Consider the following 19,356-nt stretch of genomic DNA (forward strand, 5'->3'; position numbering starts at 1 on the left):
AAATAGAAAAGCAAATTTGCAGTAGAGCAGAATTAGGTTTTTTCTTTGTGGCATTCAGTCCCTTACAGTGTTGGAAGTACAATAATAAACAGCTTGAGCAGCTCTCCTGTAGTTTGGTCAGATGAGAAAAATAGGGTTCATTTGGGAGGAGGGGTGCTTTAATAAAAGCTGCCCTTTTGGCTATAAACTGCTCATTCCTCTGTTGTAACAATGCAGTGTATTTTTCTGTTGGGGTGCAAAAATAGATGCTGGAGTACATTAATACTGAAATACTGACCAGTACAGTAATGAGCGAAGGGTGGCTGTGCTGTGGAAACCTCAGGTCAGCGCTACGTCCGGTGCTTGTCATTCTTGGAATCAACACGGCACTACTGAAACGAGTCCGCTCGGCTGCCACCCATGGGATTATCTCCTAACAGGCTTTTTAACAGGAATAACATGCTTCGTTTTCTTAGATGGATAGATAATGGCTGCAGGGGAAAAAATAGTGTCCCACGTGTAACAAAGAGTTTGGAAGGAAAACAAGGTGGCAAGTACTGATGGGGGTTGACTGTTCTTCAGACACACATTTCTAGTTTGCTTTAACTGAAGGTCAGAATTCTTTTTTCTTTTTTTTTTGCCATTTTATTTTATTTCTGGCTTTCTTGGCTTTAGAGGAAAACATTAAACGTGACTAGAATGTACTCAGAAGTTTCAAAAAAACTTTTTTACTAACCACCGTGACTTCTTCTTTTTAATCTAGTTCAATGCTGGGAGATGGGGCAGAGGGGATAATATTTTTGTTTGGCAACACAGTAGCACAAGAGATTTCAGTTTCCAGAAGATGCATATGAGGAGACAAGGATTCATGGAAGTGTTCCTGTCCTGGTTAGGGGTATTAGCACGCACTTTGTTTTTGAAGCGGTTGCTAATGGCATTTTGGGTTGGGAAGAAAAGGAAAGTTTATTAGAACCAGGCAGTTTCTTTTTCTTTTGGTAGGCCAGTGGGTAAAGTGAAAAAGTGGCGTTTTTTTAACAACAAAAAATCCTCTGAAATACTTAAGTCTTGCCACATTTTTCACCAGATCATATTACAGCAAAACTCATTTATAGTTTTAATTATATTCAAGTGGAAGAGATGAAGCACTCAAAAAGTTGTGCTCTTTGCAGGCTGCTACTGGTTGATATTATGCTGGTAACCAGTGGTCCTCGCACACCAGGAGGATCATCAGATAGCAGCTGTACACACAACTGCTTCTCATTAAAGCTACTGGGTGACTCCTGTTTCAGTGGGCTTTGAATCAGTGTGTTGAAAAGTTTGGACAAAGATACATCCTCATCCTGCTGCCTTAATGAGCACGGGAGAGAAGTCACAGGTCCTGAGATACTGAGATGCTCTAAATACTCGGTTCAAAAGCTGGATAATTACCTTCCTGTAAGATGGTTTCAGCGTGTAATTTTTATATTGCTTCACACGGGAAATGTCTTGGGCTTGCTGAGGGCTGCTAAATGTACTGACACTCTTGCTGGTGCAGAGACATTTCAGTGTCCAGCCAATTGACTTACTACCAGCTGAGGAGTGACAACATTTAGGGTCAAATGGAGAAACCTTCACAGATCTGTGATGGGGAGGGCTTAGGGAGGCAGGGATGTTGGCGTACAACATCCAGGGAATTTTTCAACCTCTGGAAGAGGAGGGGAGTGCAGTCATCTTTCCAGGCAAATAGTGTAGCCTATGTGCCACAATTCAATCTGCTGATAGACTGGCAGACAGCCTGGGTGACAGGGAGCTTGGGAGGATGATAAGTTTGTGTATTAATGGTATTTGCAATGTCCTGTAGCATGACAGACAGTATTTGACACTGCGGGTGCATTACTGTTGATGGAAAAGGTAATTTACTGGTTATGGTATCCCAACAGGTTTTCATATTGTGCAAAAGAGGTGAGTGGAACTTGCCACGTGATCAGAACAGTGGCACTGAGCTGTAAAGTTGGTGGAGAAGTACTTGAAAATGCTGTAAAAATAAAACAGGATGCTTTTCTTTCCACAGTTACACAAAACTTAAGCTGCAGGTGACTCCAGAAGGGCGCATTCCTCTGAAGAAGTAAGTTCTGTTCCCCTTCCTTACCTGGTAGTCCCCTCTGACCTTTAGTGTGAAACATAAGTTTGAGATGTCAGAGACATGTTGTGACAATAAAAGTATTCAAATTGCGTGTTGCTGGGGTAATATGAAGAGAGCAGCGATGACTTTTTCAAATAACTTTCTGCTGTAATAGGGGCGTGCATGGGGTAGAGTTAAACTTGTTGTAGGCACCTTTAAACTGGCTTGTGTTCCCGAGCACCCAGCCAAATGGAAATAAATAGCTAAATATGCGATAGACTGGGAAATGATACTCAGTCTTGAAGCCACATGGGCCATCAAGGCATGTCTTTAAGCCAACTTCCTCTGGTTTGTCTTTGTTTTTGCAGCATATACCGCTTGTTTTCTGCTGACAGAAAACGGGTAGAGACCGCGTTAGAAGCTTGTAACCTTCCGTCTTCCAGGGTAAGCATCTGAAATTTTTTCCTGTCCCTTACAAAATGTTGCTTGTCTTCGGTGGTGTTTAATCTCTGTTGAGTCGAGGACAATTTGTTCAGGGTTGATCATGGTGCTCTGTCTTTGCTGCTGAATAGGTCTGCAGCAGCACATCTTTTTTTCCCACATGAAAGTTCCTGATACCCATCTGCAAATCTGAGTACCTTTGATTTGAAACTGTGTAGGGACCAGGAGTGCCTGGAAGAAGTGCAAATGGATTAAAGGAAAGGGCAGGGGGGCGTGTGACATCTTGGAGAAATACTGTGAGAGTATTTTAAGAGTCGGTGACTGTTGCACAGTAGTCAAGGCATGATTTCAGAGCAGCATTAGCTCAAGGTGTAGCTAATAGTGTAATCTGTTTCCTTCTCACAAAAAATAAAAAAAGATATCTGTAGCTTGAGTTAAATGACAATTTAAACTCACTATAACTTATCTAAAAGGTGTATGGGGAAATGTTGAAATGCTATAGTTTCTAAGCTCTTAATGCTGTGTGGATGCAGCCATTGTATGCTGCTAAACCAGGGGCTCTTCTCAACCTGGAGCATGTGCAGGATGGTACCTCACCCTCAGGAAGGCTTTTTCAAGAGGAATAAGCTCAAGTGGGTAATTCTAGTTACTGCTGGAGTCCTTAGTCTTTCCTCCCAGGTGGAGATTCTCCTCCAAGAAGCTTCTTGCAGAGTAATTCCTATGTTTGGAGGTCTAAGAGGTGGGGCAGAACTTGTCTGCAACAGAGGAGTGCCTGCATCTCCTAATCCCTCGCTCTTGTAGAAAACTGTGCTGTGGTGTTTGCTCAACCTTTGCTTTCCAAATGATTTCTTCGTACAGCCAATTCCCACAGCTCCAGCAGAACAATGGAGCCAAATTTTCACAAGCCAAACCTCAGATACCCCTTACCAATGAGACCTTCCTTCGTAGGTTGGGGAGCTTAACTCCATGAAATTCCAAGGAATGCCTGTAAAGTAGGTATAAAGGATTATAGCAACCTTAGCTGAAGTAAGGTTGGGAGGTTAGAAACATGGAAAAAATAATTTTAAAGATGGGGTTTCAGTTAATTGTTAGCAAATAAGATAAGATGTGCAAGAATCTCTAAAGCTTTGCTTTTTAAATTAGTGGCTTTGTTAATTCTGTTTACTACATATCTTTGGGAAAAAATCCTAAACGTCACTGGAGTCCTTGAAAGAAACTGCAACCTTTTTCTGCTATTTATTTAAGTAGAGCCAATTCTACACACTGCTGGATACCTGTTGCTGGGATACCATCTTGAAAATTATTCATAGTATAAAGTAGATCCTTTCTTTGGTTGGGATAAAAGAGAAATATGCTTTATGCAACAAAGAAAACTGTGTTGATCATCTTGGAAAAAATATTTTAGAAGGCAAGTGCTTAAGAAGCATGAAACTCTGAATCTCATAGAGGTAATTGAGTAGAAGAAAAACAGTTCTTCAAGTACAGCTCTTTTCCTTTGTGTTCCTGCTTATCTGAACAAGTAAAATTCTTAACTTCAACTTCCAGCTTTTCTGCCCCTTTGTACTACAGGACAAATGGTGTTCCCGTAGAGCCTTGGAAGAACATTGGACTCCAGCAGTGTATTTATGTCTTCATAAATATCAGGGAATCTTGCTCAGCAAAATCACACCAAATTATTCAGAGAATTCATGAAAGTCTCTTATGGACATTAACAGCTTGGGCTTTTTGGTTTTTTATATTCATGCCTCATGAAGATCCCTCTAAAGATTTTCTCTCCAGGTTTCACATAAAAACCCCCTCATTTTAAGGAAGAGATGAGGGTCACTGGCCATGAGTTTCACATGTTTTGTTGCAGCTCTTGGAACCTTTGGATGACCCTAAAACACAAAATGAAATTCACAGTCACGTGTAAGAGGATGCCAAGTCAGCATTTATCAGCTTCTTCCCGATTCATAGCTTCAGGGTTGGGACAGTCCCTTACCTGTCTTACACAGTGACCTGAGCATAGGGCAGCCTGAGCTATGCAGCTGGGGCAGAGTATCACTGCGTGGACTGTCTGTCCAGTACAAAGTTCAGCATGTGCTAGCCCTGCTCTTTAGCAGAGTCCCTGTGTATGTGTTTGCCAGGAAACCTCCTGGGTCAATGTGTTGTAGGCACTATATTTAGAGTGAGAGGAGGAAGAGTTCTCTTTCTCATTGCCTGGAAGATTGTCTTCCTCCTGCTGCAGACAAATAGCACCAGAAGTGCCCAAACCAAACTCTTTATTTCAATAGTTTAGGGACCTTAATAAGGGATGGATTCTCTACAGCACTGAGCGCTCCAGCCCTGGTTTGGCCACGCAGTTGAGCGTGACTGTAAAGGCATGAGTGTGGAGTTCAAAACAAGCACATTTCCAAAGTGTGGATTGATCTATTTATTTATTTATTTATGGCTCAGCTCTGGCATGTGTAAAGTCTTGCAGAACCAAGCTCTGTGTGGCCTTATTTTCAGCAGCATTCATCATCCAGCACATCTGACACCAGAGGAATGTTTATGTAAATGTTTAAATGCAGTTTTAAAAAATGCCAATGAGTTTTTGAGTTTATCATCTGATTGCCCTATGATCTTTTAAAATCTTGGCTACTTTTGGATCGTGGTGGTTTCAAGTTTTTTCTTGTTGTTGGGTATTTTTGTTTGGTTTGGTTTTAGGCAAAGCTGCCTTAAATATGATTTGAAGAGGGTTTTTTTCAGTCGAAAAGCTTTATTTTAGTTTGGCTGTGAAGACTGGTTTCTGCCTTCCAGTTAATGTAGGGATTCCCAATGAAGCACCACTGAGCTTGACTGTTAACTCAAACCAACCAGCTATTGAGTCCTGTCTGTGCAAACAATCTGAATTAGCTATTATGCTGCCAAATATATAACAGAATGGATACAGATGTTAGTAAAACAGGCAGATTACCAGCGAAATCATAAAACAACAGTGCTTGAAATTAGCAGAGAGTCTTAATCACAGAATAAAATTGAATGCCAATATTCAGCAAAGCCAGAAATGAGGGATGCTCTCATGTGGTACAGAAAGTTTGTTAATTTGTTTGTGGGTCTCAAAAAAGAGATGAGCGCATAAGGTGTGTGGGTGGTTCCACTGCAATGTGGATGGCTCAGGCCAGGATGAGGAAAGGGGCAGTGTATTTTAATCCTTTTTGGCAGGTAGGATTTTGGAATCCAAATATAGTTGTCTAAGGTTGTGCCTGAGGTGGCAAATGCTCACAGCAAGGCTTTCATCTCCCATCTAGATCTCTGTTTTGTAGCCCACTGATTACATTAGTGGTAGGAAATAATTAGTTATTAAAAAATTCTGTATTTATGCCTGAAGACTTGTGTTGGTTATTCTCCTTGCAGATAGGCCTTTGTAGATCTGTGTTGGGAAACTAAGGTATTTTCTTAATTGAATCAAGTGGCAAATAAAAGCCTGGATCTCAGGTTATGAGAAGAGACTCACATTTTGTTCAGTGTTGAGTACCTTCAACTCCCCTGTAAAGGAAAAGACATAGTAGGTCAATGGGAGACTGTAATTTTGTAGTAATTACAGAATCAACATCTAAAATGCCCTTAGGAGAGGTGCTGGCTGAGGAGCAGTAGCCTGCTCAGGGAGAGGAAGCAGAGGAGAGTGGGGTGCCCGCTTTAACAAGAAAATTCACAAGCTTCATCAATCGTGGCCCTTAGGAAAACACGAGTATCAGCAGTCCTGCTCTCAGCTGAAAGCACTGCAGCTCAAACTTATCAAAGGTGCAGTTTCACACGTAGTTCTCTGTTGCTGACGGCTGTCACTGAAAGTTGCTATTTCCATCCTCCAACGTCAGGTTACAAACTTCTCCATCCACCCTTGCCCTGGATTTAGCAGTACTGCTGTTGGAGGGTTACCTGGCTCAGTGAGCTCATCCCACAGTGAAGTGCGTGAGGTTGTTTTGGCTGGGAAAGTTTTGAATGAGTTCACCCTGCAGCAACTTACTGCCAAAAAAAGAAAGGTACAAGGGCCTAATGGCTGATGACCTTAGACCATTGAAGCCTGAGATGGATACCCAGGTGGAGCAGGGAAGCAGCCCAGCATGAATTTGGTCTAGTTCAGTCCGCACTTGCGACAGAAATGCTGAACGATGGTCGTGGTACAGAAACCTCTCAGGTCTCTGCAGGCTTCGTAGATGAAAGAAGAGATAAAGTGACGCCTGTGGCATTTATTTATTTACTCATTTTAACCTAAAGCAGGAAAAATATGGAAAAGTTTCCTTCCGTCTAACAAAGGCTTGAATCTTTGCTTCCGGTTCCCTTGGCAACGGTGTTAAACAGGCAGAATAAATAAAAGCAACGATTTCCTCTATCAGCAGCTTGCTTCTGAGATGACCAGGTTCAATGGTGTTTAAAAGCAAATGGCTTTGTGCCGAAACCACACCACCACATTACAGTTTTCCTCCTCCAGTGCATCAGATTTGGGTATTATTGTGGAGCTGTGGAGAGGTGTCACGTCAGCCCATGGTGCTCCCGGTGACTACCTGTCATAGCTTTTGATAAAGGTAATTTGTGTGGAGGAAACTCAAAAATTAGATTTTTAGTGTTTACATTTTGTGTTTTCCTTTTTTTTGGTTCCTTTATAAGGTTTCCTCTGCACAAAATACAAGCTTCTGTGCCATTTTCCTTTCTCTGTGCAGTGATGCCAAGGCAGAAGCAGTGAGCACACCGCTACTGTTCTGTGCTGAAAAAAGCTTTGCACCTTCTTTGGGGTCCTCATTTCTTCCCAGCCCCACTAAAGAAGCAGCCCTTGCTGGCTCCTGCAAACCTCTGGAGCTTGAAACCAGCACATGCAAGTGGGAGGAGGGCTCTTGAGCTTCATGCAAAGGACTGTTTTCCTTATCCAGTCCAGTAATTTCCTCTAGTTGAAAACAGTAATTCTATTTTTTCAGAAAAAAGACAGCAGGTATAATGGGGATAATGAAACTATCCTCTAGAAGCAAGATTAAATGTAAAATGTTCTGAATTTTTGAAAATGTAAGAAAAAAATGCTGGTAGCTCTTTTATAGGAGAGCATTTTTTGAATTTCTGTAAAAGAAATCTGATTTCCAAATGTGTTACATTGAGTATGTAGGATGAAGATGTACGGAAAAGCCACACTGTGTGAGTCTTGCCCAGAATCGCAGTATCTTGAATGTGTATCTTCAGGAAGGAAAAGGAAACATTTCTGCTGCTGTCAGGGAAGCAGAGTATTAATACTGACTCAGTGACCCAGTTCATTCCCTGGTTCTTTGAAAGCTTTGGAAAGATGAGTGACGTGCCCGGCCTCGGTAGCGCTGCCGCTGTGCTCGCTGAAGCAGGCGGGCTCAGCACCACTGGCCGCTGCCCCGCTGGGGTTGAGCTCAGAGGCTCAGAGGTGTTGGGATTGCAATACCCAGTTGTGCTACAGATAATGTGGTTAGATGGAGACATGTACTTTTTGCTTCGCAGGTGCTAAGAGAAGGAGCCTTATTGAAGATGATGGATGTATTTATATTTTATTTTTTAAAGATGCACTCTTTAAGCTGCTCTGTTATTCAAAGGAATTTATTATTCCTCTTCTAGGTTGCAGGAAACAAATCAAAAGAAGTGCAGTGGCGAGTGATGTGTTTACAAAGAACATGTAAAAGTGCCGTATTGTTCTTTTGCTATTTTTTCCCGTTTTGCAGAATGAGTCAATCCCTCAAGATGACTTCACGCCAGACGTGTACAGGGTGTTCCTAAACAATCTCTGCCCTCGGCCTGAGATCGACCACATCTTTTCTGAGTTGTAAGAAAAGACATCTATTTATTTATTTATTTATTTATTTATTTATTTATTTATTTCCCTTCACTGATTTTCTGGGCTGGGGATGACAAAGTAGGTTATTTAGCAGTGATTGGCATGAACAGATTTCAGTGTCAAGCAGGGCTGTTACTTAGCCTTGGATCAAGAGTTCCTTCTCTCCCAAGCTTTTTCCTCTGTTTCTAATGGCCAGAATTTTAAAGTAATTTGTTCCTAGAGTTTTTCTTTATGAATTAGGATAGTTTAGGCTTTCATGAAAGTAAAGGAAGAAGAGTAATTAGCAATAACAGCACGCAATGTGCGTGAGAATATGTATAATCACCCCCAAAAGCTTAATTAGGATTGCAGAAAATGCAGTAACTTTTAGAATTTGTGCATCATGATTCACACCGTGAAATTAAATTAGCAGCCAGCTACAACTGGTTTCTTACATTGGGTTTCAAGCTCTGTAACTCAGATTGCTTCTATCCCTTGCAGCAAGTTGTTGTACTTCCCGGTTTCAGCAGAGCCTGATCAATGGAGTCAGAACATGAAGCAATATGAGAGCAAAGTAATTTCCAAAATACATCCCAAGACCACCAAAGCAATTACTGAACGTATCTTTGCAACATGGGTGTGCTCTTGTACTCCTTTCGTGCTTATTTTCTCTAAGGTTGAGGTTTGTTGACCTAGTTTGCTCCCATTGAACCCGGGGGTAGACTTCCCGTTGCTCTCTTGCAGAGAAGTAGGCCAGTCCCGAGCGCTGCAGACAACCCTAAGTACGTCACCTGGCTTGGAGGCTTCTTGGATCTCCATCTGGGTACAAATTGTACCCAAACTCTGCTCTTTTTACTACCTAAGTAGACAGCTTTTTGCTTGCTTTGCAGAGTGCCTAGCATTTTTTAGCAGGTTTATAAAAAACCACCTCAAGCAAATACTAGAATAATGAAGTCAAGGCTGCTTTTATTCAGCAGTAAAACCAAATAGTTGGGCCAGGAATGCCAGCAGAATGTTTATGGCAAGCTCAGGATTGAATTCCATGTCATTTTCTCCTTTACTTTTTAAAATTGCTTTGTTCCCGGAATTCAGAGGACTGAAAAGCTTTTAGCATTGCTCTGACTCTTCCCATTGATGTCAGTAGTGCCGAATGCTTTTACAGTCTTACTCCTAGATGTTTGACGAAGGATGTTTGTCGTTGCGTGCTGGCAAAGTAAATTAGTCCAGAGACACAGTGGGACGATGTTTTTGTTGTACAATAGTCTGAATCTTGTTTCAGTTTCCCTGGGAAATTACAGAACATTGAACAAGATTTCAAGGAAAAATATCCCTTTTGTGGTTTTCTTGTTTACTTTAATGGCTTTGCTATTGCTTTAATTTTTCTCTAGTGGTGCCAAGAGCAAACCATACCTTACTGTTGATCAGATGATGGAATTTATAAATTTTAAGCAACGTGATCCACGATTAAATGAAATCCTTTATCCACCGTTAAAACAAGAACAAGTTCAACAACTGATTGAGAAGTATGAACCCAACAGTAATCTAGCAAAGAAAGGTCAGTGGTTTTTATATTCTCGCTGTACTCGGTTTCTGATTTGAAACAATGACTCAATTATCCTACAGTGCATGCTAAAGCAAAATTTGATTCAGAATCAAATTGCATTTCCAACTGTCTCCTTTTGGATCGTACATGCCTGAGAGACATTGTGTGGTGTATTTTTAGATATATTTGGTTGGGATCAATTTAGGAAGGATGGGGCTAGTTTCACTATTTAGTTTTCAGTACATGTAATTGATAGTTTAGAACAGTTGCCCTGGTACGCAACTTCAGCAGAAACCTTACTATGAACAATGACTATTTACCGGTATCTGAAATGTAAAATTTAAAGAAACAATCAGTGGCATTAAAACTAAGATGATTAAATTCAACCATTTAATAACAGTAATAAGTCCAGAACTCTGCTTTCTGATAAAGTGGTACACAAAGTAAAATGTGAAAAGTAGCTGAGTGTGTTTCATGCGATAATCACAGAAAATTCCCTTTTGAAAATCTCAAGTGTTGTCAGGGCTTAACTGGGCATTTTGCCAAAAGCAGTGACAGAACTTCTGTTCAAATCTCTGCAGATTTTTGCTACCACCACAAGTCTTAAAATAGCATTGAATTTGTGTCTGCATCCTGTTTTATTCCAATCCACATAAGCTAATCATTACCCCAGCTTTTAATGTGTTTATACAGTAAAATTTTAGGGGCGTGGTTATATCCTGAAAAACAGATCTAATATGAAAAAAATTGATTTGGTCCAGAGATTTTTGGATCCAAAAGAAAGACACATCTTTCTCAAAAGTCTAGAGGTTACCTGAAGGCACTCTCGTCCCTCTCCCTGGAAGCCTTCTGACCTAGATGTCTTCCTGAATGAAACCTGAGGCTCTCAATACCATGATAAATGTTGTCTCAAGGCAAAACACTTGTCATTTTTCTCATAAGGCTTCTTATTTTTCTAGTACAAACAAATTTAGTGTTTCTGGAGGTTTTGATGGAGGGTTAAATCCTGCTTCTTTGTCATGCTTATGCAAATGTCTTTTGACGTCAGTGAGAATACTAGCATGAGTAGATGAAAATAAAATGTGACCTCCTCTCTCCTCTGTGCAAATATTAGAATGTTGCTGTGTTCCTACCTTATTTCACATCAGCAACAGAGAAGTCTGGTACCTGAAAGATCATTCTTATTACCCAAATATCGGTACTTCATATAAACCCAATAAAGGATTTATTAGAAGGAGGTATGCTGGTGTGCAAGCAGAGCACCAAAGTCAAAATGAAATCACATTCTGACTAGCAATAAGGAGGAAGCATGAAACAAACCACAGAAAGAAGAGTCTTGTGATGGCATTTGCTTGTACCCTCCAAGAAGGATTTGTGGGACACCTCCAGCTTACCCTAGTGTACATTGGTACACATGTTTGCTGCAGCCACTTGCTCTTCCACAGGTGCTGCCTCTCTTCCTAGGTATGATTTACATTGCTCTTGCAGAATCAGTTCTCACAGGAAATGCTGAGTTCAAGAAGGGAAAGGCAGGTCATAGGGAGCTAATTCCTTTTGTGTTTTTTGTTTGTTTGTTTGTTTGGGTTTTTTGTGTTTGTTTTTTTTTCTTCAAACTTATGCACTGATGCCCAGCAAACTCTGACAAAGTTGGCACAACCTGCAGGTCACCTCCTCTTATTTTGCACCTTGTCTGGTGGCTGAGCTACAGTAACTGGCCCATTCTGCTAATCAGGCCCCTGTGCAAATCCCAAGCATACTGCCTTCACATTACAGGAACTGGCTAATCAGGATTAACACTGGGATACACTGTTTTCTCTACATCTGCTTCGAGTTGGGAATGCATTTCACTGTATATTAAATGAAGTGTAGGTGTGCACTCAGTCCTACACTCACAGAATAATTGCAAACAAATGCTGCATGTCTGTAAAATGTCACCAAAATATTATAGTGCACATTCAAAATAATGATTTAACTTTTTAATATGGTGTTTTATGGGATTATCACTCAGGCTTTCTGCTGTCAGAAAGGGCTGTTCACAGGCTGAATTGCAGGGGTGGCAGACCAAAGTGACATGCTTCAGTGACACTTCCCCTGCCACTGAAACTGTACTCACTTGGACCACTGAGCAGAGATGTTATTTTCAGTAGGCCCATGTATGTTCAAACCACAGTTAGATGGGGTCCACTGCTATACACCCATGAATTTGTTGGCCTTAACTTCCCACCTCTGCTGTTCATATATTCTGCCACATTTCTTGTGGTGGCATTGCTTATGGCCCCTTATTTGCCAGCACCAAAGTCAGTGGAGAGGTAGAGATGGAAGTGGGATGCTTGGAATGGCCCCGGTGCTGTCAGTTAAAACAGTGGGAGCAGGTGGAAACCTTAGAGCACCCAGACCAGCAACTAAAAGAGCTAAGAAGGTAGCAGAAGCCTTCCTCCAGCATAGTTCTTACAGTAAACAGGGCCCAGCAGCTCTGTGAAGAGAGATGGGCTTGGGGTCGTTGTCCACGTGCTCCTTTATGTGCCTGTGTTTCGAAGTGAGCTTGAAGATGTCCCAACTGAACAAGTCCTGAAAAGGATTAACGGGGTACGCTAAAAACCAGCAGAGCAGCGTAGGGAACAAGGCACATGAGGCAGAGGTGGTGATGTGAGAGAATTACACAATAAACAGCAGGATGGGAAACAGAGTTACAGGTGGCCTACGGATGACTTCATTGCTGTTGTGTCAGAGCAATGCAATTAAATAATTAGACTTTTGGAGTAGTTCTGCAGAGTTTTGGTTCAAGAAGCAAGCCAGAAGATCTGACAGCATGGTATATGTATTTGTTCTTTCTTGGCAATGAGAAGTTACTCCTTTGAAGTAAATCACAAATACAGGTCCAGAACAGAAGAAAACACCATAAAGAAATTTAAAAGTTGTGATTAACTGCTGCTTATGAGTAATGAGTGATTTGAAGTACTTTGTGGTGGTAGAGACTTTAAAGGCTTGTTTGCAAGAATTAGGTGATATAAATTGCCAGCCTTCACGCCAGTTAAGTCCCTTTTCCTCAGATTGTTCTGGAGTTTGAACATTTGCAGCTGCTCAGTGTGTCTGTTTGTGCACGGATGCCTGCACACAGGTATATTGTTTTGTTTCCATAGGCTGCATTGGCTGACTCTGGTCATTATGTTGTTTCATTTTTATAACATCAGATTGCAGAGAGGTTGGTGGCAAACACACACATAAATGGTAAAGGTCTGTCCACCTGGATGTTTGTTTCTGTAGTATTTCTGTATTTAATTATTTAAACAATCTATCCAATGTTCAGATGTCTCACCCAAATAAAGGGATTCATGTTGAGCATCCTCATGAAATCAGCCAAGCTCTTCCTTTTAATTTGAACTTTAAAGCCTGTATAGTTCTTATTTAAATAGCCACAGAAAATTACTTTTACAGAAGCCTGAGACAAAGTTGGTGGCAAATGTCCTTATTTTTCAGGTATACTGTAATGCCACAAGGCCTACATTTCTAATCATGTTTTGCAAAGTTAGACAAAATATATATAATTTTCTTCTTTTTTCTGTGTGCAGTACCACACATGTCAAGATTCAAACTTAAGCTGAATAGTTGCAATTTGCAAGGATTAAAAACATTTATGCTGTGGGAGTAAGACTGATGTTTCCAACATGCATAATGTCCTGGCCTCGATGTAGTAAATCACTTAAGCATATGCTTAACTTCATGGGTGGTGTGAGAAGAGATGATGGTTATAGAAAAGTCTCTTATGGTCCTTGAACATCATATTAATTCTCTATTGAAGCTCAGTTCCCATGATTGCCCATTTCGCAGCACTGTTGAAGTGAAATTTCTGGTTAGTTTCTGGCCATAACCATGAACACAGGTACCTGGGCAACTTCTGAGAGTATGATGCACTTCTTAGCAAATATAATTTTATGAATTGAAATGCTCTTTTAAATAGAATTAGAGGTTTTCCTTGAAAACTTAAATCCAAATTCATAAAGCAGAGACTCGGAAACAGCCTGACTCTTCGCTCCCACTACCCCTTCTTGGACAGTTCTAGAACTTCACTCATCTGATGATTCTATCTTCTCCTAATTTCTCATCTGACTGTATTCATGATCTCTGTGCATCCACTATACAAAAATATTCTGTTTTAACTTAATTATTATTCTCTAATACCTAATTAAATGAATTTCTAAAGAATGCTTGTGCTGTCTCTCAGCTTTCACAGCACTAGTCACATGCATTTGGCGTCTCATAATTCTCCATTCCCATGATTGCTGATGTAGCCCTTTTTCTGTATCTGCTGCAGCTAAACCTCAGTATTTTGAACACAGTAAGGAAGAACTCTATGCAATATTTTAAACTTGTTCAACATGGTTCTTCAGGTACCTGGCAAAATCAAGTACCAATGTGCTTACTGCATAAGGGCCTTAGGTTACACTATTCTGAGTAAAAAGGCTGCCCATGTTCCTGCTCTTTGTGAATGTATTTTTAGGTATTGTATTGCTGGGATGCGATTGAGCTTTTGCAACATCAGCAGGTACATGGGCCTGACATCTACATAGGTCAAGCATCTGGAGTAGTATTTTATTGTGGTTGAAGCAAGCTGTTGTGATTAGCGCTTTGTGTCATACAGTGAAGGAGATTAATGTGCTATGCATAGCTTGTTTCCTTATCAGGTGGAAGCAGAAGGAGTTTCCTCATAGTGCTGAGCAGTCTCTCACTGTCAGCAAAACCATTCTGGGAGACTGATAGCCCTGGTTAAGTAGCATCTTGTAGTTTGGTGTTTTCAAGCTGTAAAGCATGTGCATTGGGTGGCTCCATAACTGCTAAATGGATTCCCTTTCAAGTTACCAGGTTGATAACGGGATGTGTATTAATAAATCAGTTGCCAAGTGGTTGATTGGGAATTTTCTTACTTGCTTTTATTTCGAAGAAGGTTTGTATAAAAGTAAGTTGTTCAGGATTTTGTTACATTATGGATGGGAGATGGGACATTAATGCTGAGTTTCAGGTGTCTCTGCTTGCAGTGTCAAGGCTCCTGAGAACGATAGCCCTGGTTTCTTTATGTGAAATTTACCAAATGCATTTGGCACAAATCCTGCAAAAATGTGCTAGTTGTTCATGACTTAGCAATGCAGTTAGTTTCCAAAAGTTTCTAAGTTCAAAAGGACTTCAGAACTTTAAGAACTGAAATCCTATTGTCTCAGTTAAACCTTCACTTCTGAAACCAGTAAGTGTTTCGAAAAGCACTGAGTAGCAGTCTTGGCTCTAGGGGCACCCTGTGTCTCTTAAAGACTCTAAGCGTGCAAGAATGAGTTATACCCATGTTCCAGACTAGCAATAAAGAATATAAAACCAAGGCTTGCTAGGGAAAGAAGACATGGAAAAAGCTGGAATTGTGCTATAGCAATAAAATATATGCTTCCCACCATCCTCGTTGGTGGGAGCAAGAGAAGGGTTAAGTTATTATTAGCCATTATTTTTAGAGTGGTTTTTATTGAGAGAGATTGTCTTGACTATAGTATAAGCTTTAAAAACAGAGTCTGGAAGTGCTTTGTAGATTTTCCTGGCCGATGGATCTGTAGGCCAGATTGTACTTACTAGAGGGCACATTTGAGATAAGTAATGGCATAAAGATGTTAATATTTTTTATCTCTTAAGTATGCATTCATTTAAGTAGTATCTCTGCCTATTTAATTTCAAAGGGCCAAACCTTTAGATCTGTAAAGAAGAAAAGAGCTTTCCTCTTATATTTCACAGTGTTTCTTTCTTCAGATTTTCTCAACTGTACCTATTTGGAAATGCATTTGTTTTAGTTATAGTTAGACATGTATTTAGAAGGATTGTAGGGCAGCTGGTTCCATGACTGTCTTTGAATTCCAGGGTTAATTCTGACTTGCTAGTGCACATTTATTGGAAGTTGTTGTGCTGCGTTTTTCTTAGGTAATAGAATAAATTAAGCAATTAATACTAGATTAAGGCATATATAATTTTATACGGCATTTACTACATGTGTTTTTTTCATGGCAGCGTTCACACCTTGCAGTATTCACTTCAGTACAAATGTGTTTTCCCTCCCTTAAACAGCAATACACTTTAAACATTTTCATCCCACCACATTAAATTCACCTTTTAGTAACTGCTTAAGAGTAATTACACATTGGAGTCTTTCGGTGGCAGAAGGGGGTCATTTCCTAGGCAACGGATTTTAATGGCAAAAACAAGTACCATGCAACTGTGGCTACCCTTTTAAGACATACTTCATCATATTTGAAGCATAAATTCTGATGTATAAACCATGCAGTGAAATGGTGAGGGTTTCTAGTATTGAAACCTGTGTAGGAAGTGTTACAAAATGGCTGAAATCTTTTCAGCCTCCTAACTGCAATGTTGGAATTAAGTATACTTACCAAAAAAATCCATTAACTTTGGGATTTTCAGGGCTTTCCAGCATTCCAGTTGTACAAGAAAAGAGCTCTCAGTGTTGTTTCTCATTCTAAAATGACAACAGAACAATAGATCCCAGTCACAGTTTATTACTCTTTAAAATTTATAAGCCACACAAAAGTTTTAGCCTCTCCCATGCTGTCAGCAACAAGTGCTAAGTTAGGTAGCTTGCCAGAAAGCCTTTTAAAAATTATTTTTCAATATATATATGCGGCAAATGTTAGTATGAATAATGTATCACCATAAATAAGTTAATGGAAACTATACTTGTCAAAATGAATTTGCAAATTATTGCATCTCAAGTAAAAAACTAAATGTTGTAAAACACTTTTGGAACGGAAAATCTTCAATTATGAGGATTTTTTGCATCTGCTTTACAGATGCTTCATCTTTCTAACTTAACTGTAACAACTTGATAACAAAATGAAGCAATGCTGTGGGCTAGTAATAATGGATTTTGCAACAGTGAAAAAAGGCACAGTAGTGTCTGGCTTAGTAAAAAAGCAAAAGCTTTTACCTTTTATTCTTTGATTGCATTTTAAAAGTGTAGGAACTGGCTTGGACCTGAGACCCATGTGCTTATGCACAGAGTTAGTTTTTGCTGTTGGCGCCAGAATTAATGAAAATGTCAAAAATATGTTTAGGGTTCCAGGGAGGGCAAGTTTCCTAATTTTCTGTGTATAATACAGATACTTTGAAAGAAACATAAGCTTTGCAGAAATGCATTTTGGGACCAGTGCCTTGTACCAGGAATAGCTCCACTAATACCAGTGAAACTGTGCCGAATGTAAAACGGACAGACTGACAGTGGAATTTATATCTTCAGAGCTGCAGAGCACAAACTAATCACGATAATGTAAGTTCAGCAGTCAGAGCCAGCCTGTGCTAACTAATATGGAAGCTGACCATACCAGTGACTCTTGTCCCATGTCCTGGAAACCTGACTGGCCACCTGATGGACCCCAGGCTCAAATCCTACAGGCAGGCTTAAACCCTGCATCCTAACATTGCAAACAGATGAAAGAACCTGGGGTGACAGGATCACAAAGCAAACGGGAGAAGCCATTTTAGAGTATACTTAGAGTTGCATCTACCCTCCAGGTAGAGCTTCTGCTCAGGGGTAAGCGAAGAGAGTCTTGCACCAATACTGGATTTCAAGGGTTATGGAGAAGTATTATTCTGCTGCTGCCTGTATTGTGTTTTACTCAGCCTCAGACTATCAGAGTCCATAAATAGAAAACTTACTCTAAAAGTAAAACAGCTTCTTTGTGCTTGTTCCTGTTTTCCTGCCTCTTTTATGGAACACAGGGAAGTATTCCCTTTTAGCAGCAGGATTTATTATTTGAAGATGAATATTAGATAAAGTTTACTTCTGAAAACATAAAGCAGCATGGACTCAAGTGCTGAGGAAACAAACGTAGATAAACTTTGAATAAACATTGTGGGGTCTGACTCTTCATTATGACTGCTGCAAATATAGTGCTTTGCAGCTGCAAAGGGCCCATGAGGACAAAGGGAGTGAAAGCTGCTGTGATCCAGTGGGTGACATCCAGAATTGGTGGCAGAAGAGCGCAGTTTTCCTGGCTCTGCCACAAACGAGCTCATTGACATTTGGCCATCCCCTTTCATGTGCCGTTTTGTTTTTTGCCTCATCCTTTGGTCAACTCAACTAAATAGACAGTCGCTGCCTTGAGGAGTTAGCAATGATCTTTGAGTCTTTTGGTATGCATGGTATCTGTCATAACAGGGCCGTTAACATTGTTGGAGTATGTGAGCTACTACAGCGACCATATGAGGAAGTTTCCCTTATAATGTCAGATGTAATCGTCTACTTGAACAATATCCTTTAGCTGGAATATGACTTTTGCCTATAAATACATCAGAGTTAAACGCTGGGGAGGGAGAAAGAAGTGGTAAGCTCAAGGACAATGTTGGCAGAAGAACACAGCAGGATCGAGTGGCCTTGAATAAATTTAGGCTGGAAATCAAGAGAGGTTTCCTAACTTTATGGTTCTGGCACAGCCAACCAGAGGTAGTAAAGAGGGCAGAAAAAGCAATTGTTGCTAAGATAGAACTCAATTTGTTTATGAAAGGGATTGTTGAATGCAGTGCCTGCAGCTGTAAGACCAAGTTTAAGGAACAGACAAGGAAGTGTCTTTTAAGACATTGAAGTCCCTTCTTTTTAGTTTATCTGAACTGTCTTTGTAGAGATATGCCTTTATTCTTTTCCACTTCTTTTTAGTATTAACCTCTTCTTCAACTGGAGGAGTTTCTGGAAGTAAAAATACTAGCCGTGAAGAAGGCTTTTTTCCCCACTTCCAGCATGCTCATGCTCTACTCTTCTGTCTTCCCATTATACTGAAGAACAGTCTTTTTGGCAAGTGCATTAATAGCTTATGTAGAGAAGTATCGCTTCAGAGAAGAAGTATGTATTTTTAGATGTCTTTTAATGCAACTTAGCAATTGGAAGTAAGCCAACATTTAATATTATTACATCTCCCAGGATCACTCCGAGGCATTCTACAGAGTGTGCTTTTCAGAGTTTTGGAAAGACAGTGACATATTCCAGTAGTGGCCCTCTTTCAAGTCTGTCAGAAATAACTATAGTATTGCTGGGATTAATGGTATTTTTATCTGTCTGATTTAAAATCTTTCCACTTATCTAGCTGTCTGCCTGTCTTAGAAATCTACCATGTCGTAAAGTGCTCATTCCACTGCTAGCTAGGAACTCGTAAGAAGGTGGTTTTGTAGTGTTTTTATAGATTTAATTGGATGTAAACTATCTGCCGTCTCATATCCTGTAAAAGATATACTGTCAGAAAGGATTTCTTTATTACCCCTGTGCTGAAAAGTCATGAGCAGCTAGAGAATGGACTCGTGTCTGTAAAACCCTGTGACCCCACAGACTTTTTGTCCACAGTAATTTTTGTAGAGGATTGCAATTTGGGCTCAAAGCTTAAGATGTCTGGTGGGAGATTTGGGTGTAGCTCACTGTGTTTGCCTTTGCTTCATTTTTCCTGATGTAATGAATGAGACGTGCCCAGGTGCTAGGGCCCT

General features: G+C 40.3%; 1 protein-coding gene across 4 annotated transcripts in view; it reads left to right on the top strand.

Annotated features, from left to right (window-relative positions):
• Positions 1-19,356, top strand: part of PLCB1 (phospholipase C beta 1) — a 289,951-nt gene that overhangs the window by 142,661 nt on the left and 127,934 nt on the right. For all 4 annotated transcript variants that reach the window (XM_014966416.1, XM_014966418.1, XM_014966417.1 and 1 more), the window contains exons 4-7: positions 2,030-2,083; positions 2,449-2,524; positions 8,212-8,312; positions 9,692-9,858. In XM_014966416.1, coding sequence (XP_014821902.1) covers positions 2,030-2,083; positions 2,449-2,524; positions 8,212-8,312; positions 9,692-9,858 — 398 coding nt within the window. The remainder of the gene's footprint in view (positions 1-2,029; positions 2,084-2,448; positions 2,525-8,211; positions 8,313-9,691; positions 9,859-19,356) is intronic.

The sequence above is a fragment of the Calidris pugnax genome, unplaced genomic scaffold (assembly GCF_001431845.1).
Source record: "Calidris pugnax isolate Ruff unplaced genomic scaffold, ASM143184v1 scaffold31, whole genome shotgun sequence".
Lineage (NCBI taxonomy): Eukaryota > Metazoa > Chordata > Aves > Charadriiformes > Scolopacidae > Calidris > Calidris pugnax.